This window comes from Wallemia mellicola (genome assembly GCF_000263375.1).
Source record: "Wallemia mellicola CBS 633.66 unplaced genomic scaffold WALSEscaffold_14, whole genome shotgun sequence".
Taxonomy (NCBI): Eukaryota; Fungi; Basidiomycota; class Wallemiomycetes; order Wallemiales; family Wallemiaceae; genus Wallemia; species Wallemia mellicola.
The window spans coordinates 203,859-220,107 of record NW_006531971.1 but is presented as its reverse complement, the minus strand read 5'-3'; the positions used below and the strand labels follow the sequence as shown (position 1 = coordinate 220,107).

General features: G+C 42.5%; 11 protein-coding genes across 11 annotated transcripts in view; 8 read left to right on the top strand and 3 right to left on the bottom strand.

The window, feature by feature from the left end:
• Positions 1 to 318: 318 nt before the first annotated feature.
• On the bottom strand, positions 319 to 1,101 carry WALSEDRAFT_60755 (hypothetical protein). The gene has a single exon (XM_006959085.1). The coding sequence runs from the start codon at positions 1,082 to 1,084 to the stop codon at positions 341 to 343; it is 744 nt and encodes a 247-aa protein (XP_006959147.1). The 5' UTR covers positions 1,085 to 1,101; the 3' UTR covers positions 319 to 340.
• On the top strand, positions 1,096 to 2,099 carry WALSEDRAFT_60754 (20S proteasome subunit). The gene is made up of 5 exons (XM_006959084.1): positions 1,096 to 1,186; positions 1,234 to 1,254; positions 1,302 to 1,379; positions 1,422 to 1,502; positions 1,548 to 2,099. The coding sequence occupies exons 1-5, from the start codon at positions 1,139 to 1,141 to the stop codon at positions 2,055 to 2,057; spliced, it is 738 nt and encodes a 245-aa protein (XP_006959146.1). The 5' UTR covers positions 1,096 to 1,138; the 3' UTR covers positions 2,058 to 2,099.
• WALSEDRAFT_60753 (hypothetical protein) lies at positions 2,085 to 3,062 on the top strand. The gene is made up of 5 exons (XM_006959083.1): positions 2,085 to 2,328; positions 2,376 to 2,654; positions 2,707 to 2,715; positions 2,762 to 2,858; positions 2,907 to 3,062. The coding sequence occupies exons 1-5, from the start codon at positions 2,107 to 2,109 to the stop codon at positions 2,999 to 3,001; spliced, it is 702 nt and encodes a 233-aa protein (XP_006959145.1). The 5' UTR covers positions 2,085 to 2,106; the 3' UTR covers positions 3,002 to 3,062.
• On the bottom strand, positions 3,014 to 4,919 carry WALSEDRAFT_60752 (hypothetical protein). Its single transcript, XM_006959082.1, has 3 exons — positions 4,593 to 4,919; positions 3,169 to 4,547; positions 3,014 to 3,124 (listed from the first exon to the last, which is right to left on the bottom strand). The coding sequence occupies exons 1-3, from the start codon at positions 4,895 to 4,897 to the stop codon at positions 3,072 to 3,074; spliced, it is 1,737 nt and encodes a 578-aa protein (XP_006959144.1). The 5' UTR covers positions 4,898 to 4,919; the 3' UTR covers positions 3,014 to 3,071.
• A 164-nt stretch (positions 4,920 to 5,083) lies between these two features.
• WALSEDRAFT_60751 (MFS general substrate transporter) lies at positions 5,084 to 6,534 on the top strand. The gene is made up of 2 exons (XM_006959081.1): positions 5,084 to 6,230; positions 6,280 to 6,534. Exons 1-2 carry the CDS (start codon positions 5,328 to 5,330, stop codon positions 6,511 to 6,513), a joined length of 1,137 nt encoding a protein of 378 aa, XP_006959143.1. The 5' UTR covers positions 5,084 to 5,327; the 3' UTR covers positions 6,514 to 6,534.
• Positions 5,084 to 10,177, bottom strand: WALSEDRAFT_60750 (hypothetical protein). Its single transcript, XM_006959078.1, has 7 exons — positions 9,376 to 10,177; positions 9,235 to 9,329; positions 8,591 to 9,183; positions 7,636 to 8,546; positions 6,789 to 7,589; positions 6,657 to 6,745; positions 5,084 to 6,603 (listed from the first exon to the last, which is right to left on the bottom strand). The coding sequence occupies exons 3-5, from the start codon at positions 8,814 to 8,816 to the stop codon at positions 7,485 to 7,487; spliced, it is 1,242 nt and encodes a 413-aa protein (XP_006959140.1). The 5' UTR covers positions 8,817 to 9,183; positions 9,235 to 9,329; positions 9,376 to 10,177; the 3' UTR covers positions 5,084 to 6,603; positions 6,657 to 6,745; positions 6,789 to 7,484.
• WALSEDRAFT_65041 (hypothetical protein) lies at positions 6,562 to 7,453 on the top strand (the record flags this gene model as incomplete). Its single annotated transcript, XM_006959080.1, has 2 exons — positions 6,562 to 6,745; positions 6,789 to 7,453. 2 exons carry the CDS (start codon positions 6,562 to 6,564, stop codon positions 7,451 to 7,453), a joined length of 849 nt encoding a protein of 282 aa, XP_006959142.1.
• Positions 6,581 to 10,168, top strand: WALSEDRAFT_57928 (Mg2+ transporter protein). Its single transcript, XM_006959079.1, has 5 exons — positions 6,581 to 6,745; positions 6,789 to 7,589; positions 7,636 to 9,183; positions 9,235 to 9,329; positions 9,376 to 10,168. Exons 3-5 carry the CDS (start codon positions 8,809 to 8,811, stop codon positions 10,121 to 10,123), a joined length of 1,218 nt encoding a protein of 405 aa, XP_006959141.1. The 5' UTR covers positions 6,581 to 6,745; positions 6,789 to 7,589; positions 7,636 to 8,808; the 3' UTR covers positions 10,124 to 10,168.
• A 340-nt stretch (positions 10,178 to 10,517) lies between the features above and the next one.
• WALSEDRAFT_19838 (Pkinase-domain-containing protein) lies at positions 10,518 to 11,362 on the top strand (the record flags this gene model as incomplete). The annotated part of the gene is made up of 2 exons (XM_006958984.1): positions 10,518 to 10,613; positions 10,661 to 11,362. Coding segments are annotated over 2 exons (798 nt in total), but the record flags the coding sequence as incomplete, so codon positions are not given.
• Positions 11,363 to 13,275: 1,913 nt separating this feature from the next.
• Positions 13,276 to 14,839, top strand: WALSEDRAFT_33078 (Di-copper centre-containing protein). Its single transcript, XM_006959077.1, has 2 exons — positions 13,276 to 13,814; positions 13,860 to 14,839. The coding sequence occupies exons 1-2, from the start codon at positions 13,349 to 13,351 to the stop codon at positions 14,543 to 14,545; spliced, it is 1,152 nt and encodes a 383-aa protein (XP_006959139.1). The 5' UTR covers positions 13,276 to 13,348; the 3' UTR covers positions 14,546 to 14,839.
• Positions 14,840 to 16,031: 1,192 nt separating this feature from the next.
• WALSEDRAFT_60749 (hypothetical protein) overlaps positions 16,032 to 16,249 on the top strand; it is a 2,991-nt gene continuing 2,773 nt past the window's right edge. Inside the window, exon 1 of the mRNA XM_006959075.1 lies at positions 16,032 to 16,247. The gene's annotated coding sequence lies outside the window, so the exon portion shown is untranslated. The remainder of the gene's footprint in view (positions 16,248 to 16,249) is intronic.

The window sequence follows — 16,249 nt, the reverse complement described above, 5'->3', positions numbered from 1 at the left end:
AAAACACCCATATTCAAAATGTTTGATAGAGGAGATGGGGCATTGATAGCTAAAAGCTCTGTCATGAACGGTTTCCGCCTTGACTCCGTGATTGAGATCGTCGGACACAACTACCGGGCTGTGAAAGTGAAAAGAAGGTTATTTAAACGAGGGTGTTACTTCAAGCTAGCTAAGAAACGCAAATGTGAGATAGTTAGAGGAGATGATTGCTTTTTAATCAAGCAAGCTTCGAAAATCCTAGCTGATTATAGAAAAGACAGCATCAAATTGCATCTATCCCAAGAAAGCAGCCTATATGAAAAGTTAATAATACTAATTGTGCTATTCATGAGAAGTGTATTTAAACAATAGATTCTAATTCTTTTGCATAATTTAATGAGTGGCTGATCATATTCTTTGATGGAATTGTGTAAATTTGTTTGTCATCCAAGTTGTATTGCTTGAAAACCAAATGCTGAGTGGATGGAGAAACCGACCAACCTCTCTGTTTAGAGAATTCCATTAATTCTGATTGATTTTTGAAATATAGCAGCGTTGCTGCGTCATTTATAGGTAAAGATTGATAAGCAGTCTCCTGTGATAAGGCGATTTGGTTTCTAATCGTGAACAGCAGTTGATCCCATATCCATTGGTTGAGGTGTTGTTTGTAATCGAACAATTTGGAGTAGCTACCCTCCATAATGAACCTCTCGAGCTTGACTGGAATGGAAATCTCATGTGAATTGAGCAGTTCAATTGGGAGGGTCTCTAGGAGTGTGTGAAAGTCAGAAATCTTGTTCTGTATGAGTTGTATGAGCAACTGGAGTGAAATAATGTCTGGAGATTGTGTATTGAAGTGAATCCAAATTGGTTTGAGGAGATTCAAGTAGCTTTCGAAAGCGCTAATATCAGTTTCTCTGATGGAATAGTGGCAACCATATTCTAAGATATCTTTCAAATCAGCCAACTCGTCGTTTTTGTCACTATCTTTGGGTATAACCAAACCGAGTTGAGCTAGTAACAATTTAGCCCTTGTTAGATTAGATTTTACATTTTTATTATTATATAATTCATTTTTTATATTTTTCAATTCTCCAGTCGACATCTTGGTTGTTTGAAGCTAACGTTCGATTACGTATACGCATACGCAAACGCAGAAATGGATTTAAGATCAACAATGACGCATAAAGACGCAGAGAGGCTTAAAGTGAGTATTTAATTCTCATTATCTAATTATCTAAGTCGTTTTTTTAGAAAGGTGAAGTTAATTTGGGTGTAGGTCGGACTTGAATCGAGGAATAACACAACCTAACACTAAATAGACTTCTATTATGGCTGTAGCATTTAACGGTGGTGTCGTAATTGGTGCTGACTCGCGAACTACTATGGGTTCCTACATCGTTCGTTTCTGCTTTACAATTGAATGGTCTAACAATATACAGGCTAATAGAGTAACTGACAAATTAACACACATCCACGACCGTATTTACTGCTGTAGATCAGGTTCAGCTGCTGATACTCAGGTGCGTCTCATCCTCTTCTAACATCCGTTATTAACTGTATACCAGGCAGTAGCAGACGTAGTAACTTACCATCTTTCTATGTTTGGTGTACAACAAGGCGAGAGACCATCTGTACACACAGCAGCCGCATTATTCAACCAACTTTGCTACTCGAACAAGGACAGATTGTCAGCTGGTATCATCGTCGCTGGATACGACAAGGAGAATGGCGGTAGTGTATACAACATCCCTCTCGGCGGTGGTATGTTCAGACAACCATGGGCTATCGGTGGTAGTGGTTCTACCTACGTCTACGGTTACTGTGACGCGACCTACAAAGACAACATGACAAAAGACGAGACAGTAACTTTCGTTAAGAACACGCTAGCACTCGCTATGTCCAGAGACGGTAGCTCTGGTGGTACTATCAGAATGTGCGTCATCACAGAAGACAATGTAGAGAGGCTATTCGTACCTGGAAACGAACTCCCACGCTTCTGGGAAGGTCAAGAAATCATCAACAAGCCAGCTCACCAGCTGGCGATGGAAGCGCAAGGTGACGTTATGATTCAATAAGCTGCTCTTGTAAAATATATATACTCTTCATTCCTACGCTCATGTTCTGATGCCTGCCTATGCAGATACATATGCCACGACAACTAATGATGGCCCTGTTATACTCACAATAGACGGTATAAATGAAGAAGACTGCGAAGTTGACTACACAATGGATATGGACCATAGTTTGGATGAGGAGGCCATAAATGTCGTAGCAGATGTTAGAAACAATAACAGCATAAGAAACGACACTACTATGGATAACTTGATGGCTGTGGATGTACAGACAGTGCGCTCTTCCTGTTACTTTATCGCACTTTTTTTGACAAAAAGCAGGATTCTCGGATATTCCCATCCAGTTTGCTTGTTTTGGATACCAACGTACTCATATCAAAGCTAGACACTTTGAAATCCCTTCATGAACTTCTATTAAAGCAAAATCCCGCACCTTTTGGGATCATTATACCCGATATCGTCATACGTGAGTTGGACGCCCAAAAGGACAGCAGTAGGAGTATATCCAAATACTCAAGAGCTGCCCTTAGTTGGTGTGTCGATTGTGCAAGATCTCGTACGAGTTTGGTAAAATTCGAGAGAAGTTCGTTAGTCAATGCGGTAGGTGAAGTAGTAGTTTACTTAGAGATTTCCAGATGATTGACATGTGTAGGAAAACGATGTGCGTACCAAATACTGCTCCGAGACATACACTTATCATCCCATAGGACAGGATACTAGGATGTGCATCAGACCTCCAAACCCGTGCCGTTGTTTTATTATTGACGAATGACAACTCCCTAGCCATCAAAGCTGAGAGCCTTGGTTAGTTATCACTGAAATGTTTAATCGTCCATCTTATAAAACCCTCAGGTATACAGACAATGTCAACTAGCGACGATGAAATGCGTCATCTTCGGGGAATAGCAGGCGATAACTCACTCTCTGCATCGAGACACTCTTGCTAGCTTAATTAATTAGACTATTAACAATGTACAAAAGTAATATAAATATAAACATGTAGACTTAGTATTAGCGTTAGCGTTGCGATTCGATGTATGTTCCAACAGCACGCATTTCATCACCATTAGCTGTATGTACATTAGCAATCGCATCTCTATCAATACCAACTTACCCTTCTTGAGATGACTCTTGAGCTCAGATTTAGATGCTTGAGGGAGTAAATTCTCAAGTCTGCTCAAACTTGCTTTGAAAGCTGGACTGAGATCCTCGCTAGGAACGCTACTGTTGCTTGCTTGCTGCATATTCTTCCTGCTAGATTTCCTCACTGGTGCGGGTGTACTGGCGCGCAAACCATATTTGGAAGGAGGCTTTAGGTTTGCCAGACCAGGGAATGGTTCGGGGTTGAGCACATGGTCGAGATTAAATATACTGCTATTACGAGTCTTACTTCCCGGCTTAGCACGCGGTCCAGTTGGTGTGCGATCTAGCCCCTCGAGATTGATGTGAGATGTCGACGCAGATGGGAGATGTCTTCCTTTCTTGTGTGATGAATGTCTGGCGGGTACAGTGACCTCCTTATCCCTGAAGCTTGTTGTCCCTGGTGGTGCGGTAGGAGGTTCGCTCGGGCTTGTAGGTGGAGATGAACTAGCTGGGCTGAATAGCGGTGGTGAAATAGAGCTCTTACTGTTTGGAAGGTCAACTGTCTTGGTAATAGGAGACGGGTTTCCAATTTGTAGCTTCTTCGGTGGGGATTTCGCACTTGTTCGACGCCCAAGATTAGCGAAAAAACCCGCTGCCCGACTCGCTTTGCCACTTTTGGGCGTCATAACGCTGCTATTGGTGCTACTAACTTTCTTCAATGACGCTGCACCAGGGTAGGGCAGCTCTTCGGGTATTTTGTCAGGCGGACTATCTGTGATTCCCATAGCTGCCGTCCTAGAGGTGAGGTCATGGGCGACATTCACATCGCTACCACCCCTCAATGGGAAAGTCGAGTTCGTAGAGAATGAGGCTGAACTGTGGTGCCTTTCCTGTGCGTATGGTACAACAGGCGTCGTCATATATGGACTGCTACTTCCTTGTGCATTTGTGGAATGTATACTGTTTGATTTTCCGATAGAAGGTATTGAACTCTTGTAGTTTAGCTGTTGACTAGTGGTCTTCTCCCGTCGATATCTTTCAGAATGCTTGATAAGCGGTGGTGGACTATACCCACGTGTTCTATTCTCTCCCCCAACACAACGCAACCATATTTGCATGCCACTCGCTGCATTCGCGAGTGCGTTTATCGCTTCGGCCATGCGCATCGCTCTATCAGACGGTGAGATTGCACCATCCAAGACGCTTTTACTAAAGAAGGCGTTCGGGAAGGGCATATCCCGTGTTACTGTCATCGCGTCTTCTCCGGTGGCCGGAAGGTCTACAGTTGATTGTGAGCTTGTACTACTGTCTGATTGATCGTCATGTGCCTTTATAGACATCACCGAGAGATCGCTCTTCCGCCGTTTGAGGAGCACATCACTGGGGATTGTGCCTATAGACGTGCCCTGGCTGTGATGTATGAGAGGGTGTTACAAAGTAATCTAGTGCACTCACTCGTGTTGTAGATCATCATCCTGAACGCCTGTAGCCATAAACTCTGACATATCAGGGTTGTAGTCGTAGCTGCCAACTTTTACCTGTCCCTCAGCCGCGTCTGGGCGATAGACGTTCAAGTGAGTGAAGCTATTACTGTCTATACGCTCTAAAACGCTTGCTTGTCGGTTATCATTGCTCTCTCCAAACTCTGCGCTGTAGCTGCTTGATGGCGAACTCGACGGCGACCTTTCTCCGCTCTCTGCAACGTAGGCGTAGTAATCCAATACACTCGCGTTAGTATGTCGTTTATCAGATTCTGCCATATTTTTCTTTATCAGATCCCGCGCCTGTTCAGCGTCAAGGAAGAAGCTCAGAAGTTAATTGTCAGACTTAATTACGCAATTTATTAATTTTTACGGATTTTACTATTATTTTTAGGCTATAGAGCTTATTTTATATATGACAGCCTCGACGCCTTCCCTAGAAACTAGACTGCGCACAGACACGGCCGATAAGCTTACAGAGAGGCGCTTGAAACTCAAACTAGATTTACTCATACTGCCAATACTCACTATCGACTACTTCTTCGCGCAGCTCGACAGACAAGGCATTGGAAACGCTAAATTGCAGGGACTTCAGCAAGACGTCCTCGACGGCAGTTCAGCAGGTGGTTCAGACAAATATGGTACAATAGTCAGCTTGTTTTTTGTTTCTTACATTATCACTCAGCCATTTGGTGTTCTACTTTCGAAAATGTTCAACATGAAGTTTTTCATTGGCATAAATGTCTTCCTATTTGGACTTTGTGCATCGTTAGAAGCTGCCACCTTCAACTTCAGCTCTTTGGCAGCATGCCGATGGTTCCTCGGTCACTTTGAAGCACTATTCGGTCCTGTCGTCGTTTACTATCTCACCTTATTCTACACAAAAAAAGAAATAGCAATGCGAATATCAATATGGTTCGGTATTGCAGCCATTGCAGGTGCATTCTCTGGCGCTATAGCCTATGGCGTCCAGACCATTGAACAACCAGCTATCAAACACTGGCAGATTCTCTTCCTCATCGAAGGTCTCCCAGCATGTGTCTGCGGACTACTCACGATGGTTCTTACACCAGATCGACCCAATAGCTCGTCAATGTGGTTCAGCGAACAAGAGCGCTCATTGATCATCACTCGGGTGGGCAAACCTGATGCGACAGGAAGTGTTAACAGAAAGCATGTAATATCGGCCCTTATCGACTGGAAAGTCTACTGGGCGGGTGCGATATACTTCTGTTTGAACAATGCACTCAGTTCAACGAGTGTTTATTTGCCAGCTATCGTCAAATCGCTTGGCTACTCGAATGCAAGTGCTCAATTACATGTAGTTCCACCATATGTCGTCGCAGCTGGCGTAACAATCGGTGTTGCCCTACTAAGCGATTACGTGCAGCTAAGAGGACCATTCATGGTGTTAGTTACAGCCATCAGCGTTGCTGGATATGCAATATTGATTGGAACGAACACTAATGAAGCCAAATATGCGGGAGTGTTCCTCGTAGTTATGGGTGTATATCCCTCTATCGCCATGATCAATGGCTGGCTAGTAGGCACGAATCTCGGCTCAGAGACAAAAAAAGCGGCTGGAATGGGGCTCTTTTATGCAATTGGACAGGTGAGTACTCCATCACTTTAAAAATTCGCAACTGACTAAAAACACTCAGTGTGGTAGCATTCTAGGTAGCAAAATTTTCCCTGATTCAGACGACTATGTTAAGGGATATGCAATATCATTAGCCTTGATGGGTCTAGCATGTCTTATGTGCGCTCTTTTGACGTTGTATTATTATCAGGAAAACAAAAGACGCGATAGACTTTACGGAGAAGCAGACCCCGACAAAATACTTGACCTTAGCGAAGAAGCTGATAAGCATCCAGCGTTTAGATATCTCTTGTAATAATATTATCCTAATTTACCCTTAATTACGTCTTTCTAGATAACCACGATGGTATCATTAAACAACACGCTTCGTGAACGCTATGAGGAACTACGAGTGTTGTTAGATAGGGCTATAGAATATTACAAAGCTCTTAGCACTACCTCTAAAATCCTCCTCTGGGCTGTGGCCGGTTTACACCAAATTCTTGGTGTCGTCATCTGGCTCGTCGGTCCTAAGAAGATATTTGGATGTAAGTGGAGAAAATATATAAGAGTTTCACTGAAATAGTACAGATATTGCAAACATTGCTCTCGAATTACAGAATTTGCCCTTTGGTTGGCTGATACTAGTATCCTGCCTTGTGGTGGCATCGTTCCCGCCATTAATCGGCTATGGAATGCTGATCACGGTATGCGGATTCGTCTATGGCTTTCCATTTGGCATTCTACCGGCTGCAGCCGGCAGTATCACCGGTGCGACAGTTGTTTTCCAGCTGAGCAGAGCTCTTCAAAAAAGCGCCTTTTGGAGCAGCAGGCTAAGTGCGCTGTCAAATTCACCGAAATGGCGAGCGATCAGTCTCGCGATAACTGAACGGGGAATCGGTTTGGTTGTCTTACTACGATTGTGCCCGATACCCCCATGGGTGTACAGCAATTTGGGTTTCAGTCTATTGCCAGAGGAGCAACTCAGTTATTGGAACTTCCTTTTAGCCACGTTGCTTAGCACACCACGACTTTTTCTACATGTTTTCATCGGTTCACGCCTATTCAATCTCTCAGATCCCAATCAGGAGCTCGATGGGACAAGCAAAATGATCGACATCGCAAGCATAGTCACAGGAATGACTCTTTCAACCGCACTGGGGTGGTACGTCTACAAGACGACAATGCGCAAGATTAAAGAGAGTGTGCATGATGTTTATGATGATAATGAAAGTCTATTGTCAGAGTTACGGTAGTTTCTATATTATTCCAATCTTGTTCTATATCCTAATTAAACTCTCGTAACGATTTCTGTGGATCACGTCTGCAGATGTTTCCACCACCACGGAGCAACTCTGGAAGAACTCTTCCATGTTTAATTGTTTGTTGTACCTGAACTTTGTCAAATAAAGTAATAATAGCATTATTGTTTACTCACAATAGCTGGAACTTCACGTGCTGATACTCTACCGTAGCAAACACTAGCACCAGATGGGAAATGGATGATAACGTTTCCAGCGAACTTGTGACCGCCGACATGACTAACTTTGAAAAGACCGACTGTGCTTCCTTCCTCTACGGTGATATCTTTCAGTCTTTCTGTGATCTCGTTGACATCCTTTGTGGTGTCGCACTCTTCAGGTGAGGCCTTGATTTGAGGAGAAGTATAAGGTGTGGCAGTCATGCTGAAACCACCCTGGGGGAGTTGAACGGGTTTGTGATCGAGGGATATTGTGTCACCTCTCTTGTCAATGTTCCAACCTTCACTTTCGACACATTTTATCATTTCTCGTTCAATGATAGGAGCAGAAATTGCACATTTCTTGTCGCGAGATTTGTGTGAGCATATGAGGACTGTGGCGATATATGGGAGGGGGTATGTGCGTATAGCCTTCTCGGACGCAACGAGGTGATTGACAGCGAGGTGTGACTTGAAGAAGTCTTCGGCAGTCTCCCTATTGACGCAGATGTTCTCTGCTAATACGTAATCAGGGAAAACAAGGGCTGACTCTCTTTCTTTCTTTGTTGAAGGGGAGATATGAGAGCCGTTAAGGATCTGGATGTTGTTATTACCCTCAATCCGGGTATCGAATACACCTTCACACTTTATAGGATGTGAGGCTACTTGTGGTACTTTTTGTACGCTTGTGTTTGCTCTTTTCGCTATGATACGTTGCATGAGACCAGGATCGTCTTTAAGCTGGAAAGTATCCTGTGTACGGTCGAGCATACCAGCCAGGGTGAGCTCATTATCTGTGATATCATGCTCCCAATCTGTTCTACCTGTGCTTATAACGACTTGCTTAGAAAATGGTTTGTAAGTGCCGAGCATGTTTGAAGTAGTATCAACTAAGGCGATATTAGTGTGTATAGATCTACTATAAGTAACGAACTATCGAAATTCTTTGGGAAATCCTCAAAGTCACCGGTTTCGCCATCACATTTCGCTACACAGGAGTGACAGTCTACCTCGGATATTGGCACTTTGGCAGAAGATAAGCTCTCTTTGTTCTTATCAGATTGCTTATTCGCTGGCTTATTCCCTATACCAGATATCGTACGCTTCAAGAATCCTGACATGATGACTGTTCGCTCTTGAGAGTCTACGACGATGGACATACGCAAGAATAAGCAGATTAGACAGTCGTTCGCACCTGCACCATCACCTACACCAAGTCTACCGCAACTCTCGAGTTCAGAGGACTCGCCTAGAAAAACATCGACACTCAAGTTGGTGCTCTACAGTCTACCATCGCTACAGCCATCGGAACTACCGAATTCAACGAGAACGCAGATTTGCAAGTCAGCCAGCATTCCTTATAGAGATTTGAGAGTCTTGGATAGCCCACTCAGCGATGACGAACCGTCGATTTTGATTAGGGACAGCTGTATCGTTTATGCCGGCGAGGGCGTACGTGCTATTGTTAGATCAGACAGACTTCTCGTCGTCAGAGGCGAGAACGACGTCGGCATTGGTCATAATCCGGTCAGTTGGCCTTCTTTCTCATTCGTCAGTCAAATTGACGATCACTTCTAGGCAACGATTGAAATTATCCATACTATTCTTCTCAGCTTGGAGAATAGACTGACGTCTAATGATTTTACAAAGCGAACCTATCCTTTCGAATTCAAGTGAGTCGAAAGCTTCCCCTTCGGCATTTTTCTTAACGAGCTGTAGCGCACTAGAAACTCTCTTGATGCATTCCTTCAGCTTACTAGAAAAGCGTGTGGCGAGTCTCACGCTCTCGACAGACACACTCCTCGAGACACTCCGCACAAAAGGCATAGAACATGACCAGTTATTGGATATGCTCGATCTTTCGACAGCTGTCGACAAAGCAAATAGGAAAGTACGTGGTATGCACAAAGCAATAGAAGAAGTCCTTCGAGAAGAGGAGGACATGGCTGCTATGTACTTGACAGCCAAGCATTTCGGAAAGCCGCGCAACGAAGGTGAAGATGATGAAGTTGAGCTTCTCTTGGAAGCCTATTTGAAGCAATCATCAACTCTCTGCTCAGCTGTAGCAGCTCTAACAACTCGTTTGCAGTCCACCAGTCGGCATATCGACCTCGTTATGGCTGCAACGAGAAACAGATTGCTACACCTGGAAATACAACTGGCTGTCGTCACTGCGGCACTCGGATTGGGATCCTTCTTCACTGGATTGCTCGGTATGAACTTGATGAACCACTTTGAGGAACACTGGAGTGCGTTTTACATATTCACAAGCTTCCTCGTTGTCCTTGTGACTATAACCATGAGGTATGGCATAAGGATACTCAACAGGACACGCTGGTCAAGGATACAAGCCTCGAAAGAGGACCATAGCAACGACCACCTGAACAACCTAGTGAGGAAGAGCATGCTATCAAACAACAAGCCAATTAGATTAGAAAATGAGTCAGAGGGTGAGGAAAGTGTATAATTGATGCATAGACTGGTGGTCTACACTCACTGCGGTGGGCATCCGAAAGGAAAGCATTTAAAAAACAGAGTGCCGTGTTAGTCTGTAGTAGTTGTGCAATAATAAAATATAAGTCTAGATTTGTAATAATGTTGGTAATAGAACCCTTGAATACGTACTACCAGCTCAGAATCCAGCCAATGAATGAGGATGGCAAGTAACAACGATAACCCACGCGTATATGACCTGGTGAAGCCACTAGGAGAAGGCAGCTTCGCAGAGGTCTACCTCGTTGGCTGGAAATCGCCCAAACTGAGATTGCAGACGGGCGTGGCAGCACCGATATCGCAAATGCAAATGTGAGACTAAAATGACACAAAAAATATAAATCTCATTATTCTATAGTAACAATAACCGGCCAGAGTACACTAACAAACACCTCGTTGCAATCAAAAGAATGAAAAAGTCGTTCAAAGATTGGAAAGAATGCGAGAAACTGAAAGAACTAAAAGTGAGCTAGAAATTAAACCGTTTTACATCTTTTAACTTGGTATTTAGTCACTCCTGGCTATCCCACAGCACCCAAACCTTATCCCTTTGTATGACGCCTTCCTGCACCCTACAACCAAAGAACTCTACTTTGTTTTTGAGTCGATGGAGGGTAACCTCTATCAACTCACAAAGTCTCGTAGAGGTAGACCACTCGCTCAGGGTTTGGTGGCTTCTCTTTTCAGACAAACAGTCGCAGGTCTCTCCCATATCCACAGGTCTGGTTACTTTCATAGGGACATGAAACCAGAAAACCTTCTTATCACTACAACTGGTTTGACAGATTACCCCTCACTGTCAAATTCCCTAGAGAGGGACGTCACAGTCATCGTCAAGTTGGCTGATTTTGGTTTAGCCCGCGAATCTGACAGTAAACCTCCTTACACTGAATATGTCTCTACTCGTTGGTATAGAGCCCCCGAAGTTTTACTACGCGCAAAGGACTATGGTCCACCAGTCGACTTATGGGCTTTAGGGACTATACTAGCCGAAATTGTAAACCTCAAACCTTTATTCCCAGGTCAAAGTGAAGTTGATCAAGTTTACAAAATATGTCACGTATTGGGTAACCCAACATCACAATCTACCTATCATCCAGTCACAAACACTTTAATAGGAGGCGGTGATTGGCAACATGGTTTGAAATTAGCTGCAACAATTGGTTTCCAATTCCCTCAGGTGGGTCTCCAATCAGCAGCTTTCTTTTACTAACTCTCTCTAGCTACCCCCTCAACCACTCGAAAATTACTTTGACAATAGAATTCCTCACCAGTTCATTTCACTCATTCAAAGCCTCTTGCGCTTCGACCCAAAGAATAGAATAGATAGTTTTGGATGTTTTGAATCTTCTTATTACCTCGAAATTTGCAATAGAGTGGATACCACACATCCAGGCTACACGCACATACACCATCGGAAACAACCACCACCATTAGTTATCCAACATCAGTCTTACATCCCACAACCAAACAACTTACCGCCTTTATCCGCAGAAGTTGCAATAGCATCACCTTCATATAGTCATAGTAGCGCCGCTACTTCAAACAATAGACATTCCTCATTTTGCTCAGATCCTTCACACAAAAGATACGACTCATTCGCAAGCTCTTCCACTAATAACTCTAGTTTACTCTACGTTAATCAAGGTTACAGTAATAATAGTCAGTATAGCTTTGATGATGAGCCAAGCTACGATGCTAGTTCGAGTAATGCCACAGCACGTGATAATATTATACCAAATTCAATCTCCACGGCTAGTTTGGATAGCACTTTGAATCCCCATAGAGTTTCTTTGGCAACAGATAATGGTTTTGTTGGTAGATCCGGACACATCAAATCACCTTCATTGGAGAGTATACCTCATCCAAGTCAACAAAACCAACAATATAAGTCAAATAAAGCTTCTAGATGGTTCGGTGGTGTTTTTTCAGGTCATCACCATGGAAACGCCGGTGGGCACTCACAGGCTGGATCAACCATATACGGATCTAGTACAGCTCAGCCAATCCCCGAACTACTCAATCCTAAAGATGCAAAGAAGGCTGCCAAAGAGGCAGAGAAAAAGAGACGTGAGGATATGCTCAATGCTCAGCGTGAACGTGCGAGGGCAGTCCTCAATAAGCAAAAGAGTCTGGGTAAAGAAGTCATTCAAGATAGTATAAAGAATGCTCACCCTCATATGCAACCAAATCAACATTCATTGTCACAATCACGAAGGCCCTCACATGCTACAAGCAACATACACAACTATAATATAAATATGCATTTACCAAGATCACCACAGCATTTAGATCCACTATCATCGCCACTGTCTCCGCCGCTACCATTACCAACATCTCGCTCACGGAGTGGAAGCAGATCACACTCCGAAACTGGGTTCATGATTAGTGATGAATTAACTATGGCTAGGAGTAAAGCCAGGCGGCGGAATGAAGATGATGACCATTCAATGTCCTCATATTCGTCACTCCATTTGGACCCTGATCAAAGAAGTTCATTAAGTTTAAGTAGACTTTCATTCGCAACGGATTATTCAGATCCTGGACCAAATCCTAGTCAATCTGCTATACATCGTAAAGCATCTCAAAATTCATTCCGGACTACGAAATCTTCACCACATCTATCGCATATACATCAACAGCAATCCTCACAATCATCGCAGGCGAATGATTTAGCTGAAAGAATAGATAAAACTAATTTAAATATCTCAAACTCTCAATCTATACCTGATCAAAATATCAATCCAATATTTAAGTTACCACCGTTTTCACATATCTCTGAACAGGCTGATAAGGGAAGGGAAGGAAATGGTAATCCATAGTTACCTTTGGCGTTTTAATTTTTAATTTTTAATTTTTTGCTTTTTGCTTCATCATTCGAACACTTTCGGTTTTCTTATTTTCCTAAAATATTTTTAATACATGATCACATTGTGAAAAATTTTCATAATCGTTTGGGGACAAAAAGTACCGAATATTAAGCTTTAAGACAACTTTAATAATTAGTTTAGATATTTATAATGTATCTGTGCTGTAATAGAATATATATTATTCTTATCTCATTTGACTAAAAAAATAGCGCTCGGATCTTCTACCCCCGGAAGCCGTTGACACCTTCATTAGGATCGTCGATTAGTGAAAAGAAAGGGAGGTATTTTCGTACAATAAATACACCACACTCGTTAAAACTTTTACAATAATGAAATTAAGTCTTCTCGCATTAGCCGCCGCAGGATTCGCTGCAGCATTACCAACAACATTGAATGAAGGATACAGTGAGGAATGCCCTAACGGTTTGGCTATACGTCCAGAGTGGAGTCAGATGTCAAAGAAGCATAGAAAGGAATATATTAGTGCATTGCAATGTATGATTAACAAACCAAGCACTGTGAATGAGACACAAATCAACTCACACTATGAAGATTTCTGGTACACTCACCAATTCCCTGGACCAGCTATTCACTTCGTTGCAGCATTCCTTCCTTGGCATCGTCACTACGTTTACACCTACCATCAATCACTCAAGGAGTGTGGATACACGGGTGAGATGCCATTTTGGGCCTGGGACTGGAATGCGGATGATGTCTTCAAATCAAGCATTTTCGATCCTGATAGCGAATCTGGTTTGGGTACAAATGGAACAACCCCTGAAGGTGCCCCAATAAGTGAGTATTTTTCAGCAGGGTCGAATGTCTCACTAACGTATACAGATGGATTTGCTGTTACAGACGGTGGTTTAGCTAACCATCAAATTGAGTATCCATACAAGCACAGCTTCCAGCGCAATTTCAACTTGAATCCACCAGGTACGCCAGTTTCTTTGGACACTTTTATCAAGGAATCCGAAGTTACAAAAGCGCTTGCCTACGATAGATACGACTATTTCCATAAATACGTCGAGGGCGCACCACCACAAGAGATAGCGAAGGGTGTACCTGAGATTGAAGGCATGAAAGGATTTGCGGGTATGCACGGTGCTGTACACCGTCTCATCGGAGGTGACATGGCTTCAATCATTGATCATAAAGCTCCAGATTGGTGTCCTTCATTCGAATCGGATGAGAGTTCAAACTATGGTGCAAACGCATCACCAAATGACCCACTCTTCTTCGTCCACCACTCCAATATTGATAGGATCTGGGCGAAATGGCAAGATCAAGATCCAGAGAACAACAAGTTCGCCTATGGTGGATTCACATTCCACAATTACACCACTGAGGAAGGTACTGGAGTTGCCAGCATAAACGACACCTTAGAGTTTGGCTTTATCACCGATCCTGTTCCAGTACATTACACTATGGATTACCAGAAGACTTACTGTTACAAATACGCCGACAAAGACTACAGAGAGGAAGATAACTTGGTCGATTTCCTCGCTCAGGGCTTCTCCTGGTAGACACTTAATTGTCATTTCTTAGGAGGGGATGTTTTTTTTTCCTTCTTTCTACCTTTTTGTCTTATTTTCTTTCACTCACAACAACACCTACCTCGACGGATTTGAGGTTCAAGATATACTTCCCGGACAATTATATCACTACATAGCAATAAAAAAAAGTTACATATTTCATTATCATATTTTCTAGACAGCACTCGCAGTGAACGGACACTCATATCAGCACATTCGTTAGTATTGTACGACTACTACTTCTACATCTCCACCATTAGGTGATTTATACATATTTCATTCCCCTCCTATTAGCGTGGTCTTCATTTTAATTATTTTGTTTGTCTAGCATGGCTATAGTCTAATGTTCTACTTGCGATTCTGTAGAATAATCGATTTTGAGAGGTATTTCATAGAATAAATGCCATCAAGTTTTGGTTTTTTTTTGTAATTCAAGGTGTGTTTTCAATGTCAATCACGCGATCGCGCGTCTGATGAATCACTCCTCTAGTAGGTGTTAAGTCATTAGACGTTTATGGAGGTTCTCGTGACCCAATCAATGATCATGAGCCTGGCTGAGGAAAACAGAAACTCTAACTATCTGTCCGGAAATACGAATATGAATGTTTTTATATTCTGAACGATGATTATTGACATACAAGCTTGTGTTTCATATATATCTCATTTTTCTCATTGTCAGCATTTGTATTAACCTATAAATTGGGAGACTTTCCACGTAAGCTCTGTGACATAACTTCCCTGTAGGAACAATAAAGGTGCGATGAAGTTCATTATCATCACCCAATAAGAAAGCCATTTCACAAACGTCCCAGATGAATATGGGCAAAGTAGTAAAACATAAGCCCTCTCGTACGGTATATATCCCCTCTGGTCGAACAAGTAGAGCATTTTAGTAGTCCCGAAATTTCTCATTATGATGAAACTTCGGTGTACATTCTATATCTGTATCAATTAAGCTACGTAAACTTCCTCTCATAAACTATGTCATCTTTTAATTTATCATCTATAACCAGATGTCCACAATAAACGCTTATTAATGATTATGATCATGATCATGAAGTCTAGATATATTGTTAAGACGCTACAAACATTGGCTACGTTTATCAATATCTCTTACATCTCTTATGTGGTGAGGATTTCACTGGTACATCGAAAAATTTTCTCTGGGCTTACATAGGAGAAAATATAGTTTTGGATACTCAAAATATAAGGATGTGCCCCTACCTTCGTAGGTAATACAGCGGGCAATACGCAGGAACAGTTGATATGACATCATGGCCGATTATGAGAACAATGAGAATAAAACGAACAATGAAGATAATGCATGATTATGCACAAGAACAAAGAACAAAGGGAATAACCCTAGAATTCTAAACTATTTAAACGATTACTTTTTCTTTTGATACACTCAGACTTAATTCTTTTATTAATTCTCAACGTCTCACTTTTGTGTGCAGGTTTTCACATCACAAAGAGTCAGACGTTTACAGTTGGTAGCTTCGCCAGAGAAAACCAAGCAGATATTAGAGAAGAGATAGCAAGATAGTTCACCTGTTAAACGGAACAAGAAAGTAATGTCAGAAGACCAAATTTTAGCAAACCAAACAACGGAAATGAACCTTGGCGACAATGAGTCACGGGTCGCTCAGTTTCATGACCACATTCGAGCAGCAATAGCAGACGCAGTAGCAAACG

Excerpts from the sequence above, each read along its gene's own strand:
- WALSEDRAFT_60754 (XM_006959084.1), top strand. The coding sequence starts at position 1,139 with ATGGATTTAAGATCAACAATGACGCATAAAGACGCAGAGAGGCTTAAA. Across the intron at positions 1,187-1,233 it reads AAGACGCAGAGAGGCTTAAA|AAAGGTGAAGTTAATTTGGG; the intron begins GTGAGTATTTAA and ends TCGTTTTTTTAG. Across the intron at positions 1,503-1,547 it reads GTTCAGCTGCTGATACTCAG|GCAGTAGCAGACGTAGTAAC; the intron begins GTGCGTCTCATC and ends ACTGTATACCAG.
- WALSEDRAFT_60755 (XM_006959085.1), bottom strand. The coding sequence starts at position 1,084 with ATGTCGACTGGAGAATTGAAAAATATAAAAAATGAATTATATAATAAT.
- WALSEDRAFT_33078 (XM_006959077.1), top strand. The coding sequence starts at position 13,349 with ATGAAATTAAGTCTTCTCGCATTAGCCGCCGCAGGATTCGCTGCAGCA. Across the intron at positions 13,815-13,859 it reads CCCTGAAGGTGCCCCAATAA|ATGGATTTGCTGTTACAGAC; the intron begins GTGAGTATTTTT and ends TAACGTATACAG.
- WALSEDRAFT_57928 (XM_006959079.1), top strand. The coding sequence starts at position 8,809 with ATGGACATACGCAAGAATAAGCAGATTAGACAGTCGTTCGCACCTGCA. Across the intron at positions 9,184-9,234 it reads TCGGCATTGGTCATAATCCG|GCAACGATTGAAATTATCCA; the intron begins GTCAGTTGGCCT and ends GATCACTTCTAG. Across the intron at positions 9,330-9,375 it reads ACCTATCCTTTCGAATTCAA|CGCACTAGAAACTCTCTTGA; the intron begins GTGAGTCGAAAG and ends AACGAGCTGTAG.
- WALSEDRAFT_60753 (XM_006959083.1), top strand. The coding sequence starts at position 2,107 with ATGCCTGCCTATGCAGATACATATGCCACGACAACTAATGATGGCCCT. Across the intron at positions 2,329-2,375 it reads TGGCTGTGGATGTACAGACA|GATTCTCGGATATTCCCATC; the intron begins GTGCGCTCTTCC and ends GACAAAAAGCAG. Across the intron at positions 2,859-2,906 it reads CATCAAAGCTGAGAGCCTTG|GTATACAGACAATGTCAACT; the intron begins GTTAGTTATCAC and ends TAAAACCCTCAG.
- WALSEDRAFT_60750 (XM_006959078.1), bottom strand. The coding sequence starts at position 8,816 with ATGTCCATCGTCGTAGACTCTCAAGAGCGAACAGTCATCATGTCAGGA. Across the intron at positions 8,547-8,590 it reads TTTCCCAAAGAATTTCGATA|TTGATACTACTTCAAACATG; the intron begins GTTCGTTACTTA and ends ATATCGCCTTAG. Across the intron at positions 7,590-7,635 it reads CACGTGAAGTTCCAGCTATT|GTACAACAAACAATTAAACA; the intron begins GTGAGTAAACAA and ends GACAAAGTTCAG.
- WALSEDRAFT_60752 (XM_006959082.1), bottom strand. The coding sequence starts at position 4,897 with ATGGCAGAATCTGATAAACGACATACTAACGCGAGTGTATTGGATTAC. Across the intron at positions 4,548-4,592 it reads GATGATGATCTACAACACGA|CCAGGGCACGTCTATAGGCA; the intron begins GTGAGTGCACTA and ends CATACATCACAG. Across the intron at positions 3,125-3,168 it reads CAAGAGTCATCTCAAGAAGG|CTAATGGTGATGAAATGCGT; the intron begins GTAAGTTGGTAT and ends ATGTACATACAG.
- WALSEDRAFT_60751 (XM_006959081.1), top strand. The coding sequence starts at position 5,328 with ATGTTCAACATGAAGTTTTTCATTGGCATAAATGTCTTCCTATTTGGA. Across the intron at positions 6,231-6,279 it reads TCTTTTATGCAATTGGACAG|TGTGGTAGCATTCTAGGTAG; the intron begins GTGAGTACTCCA and ends AAAAACACTCAG.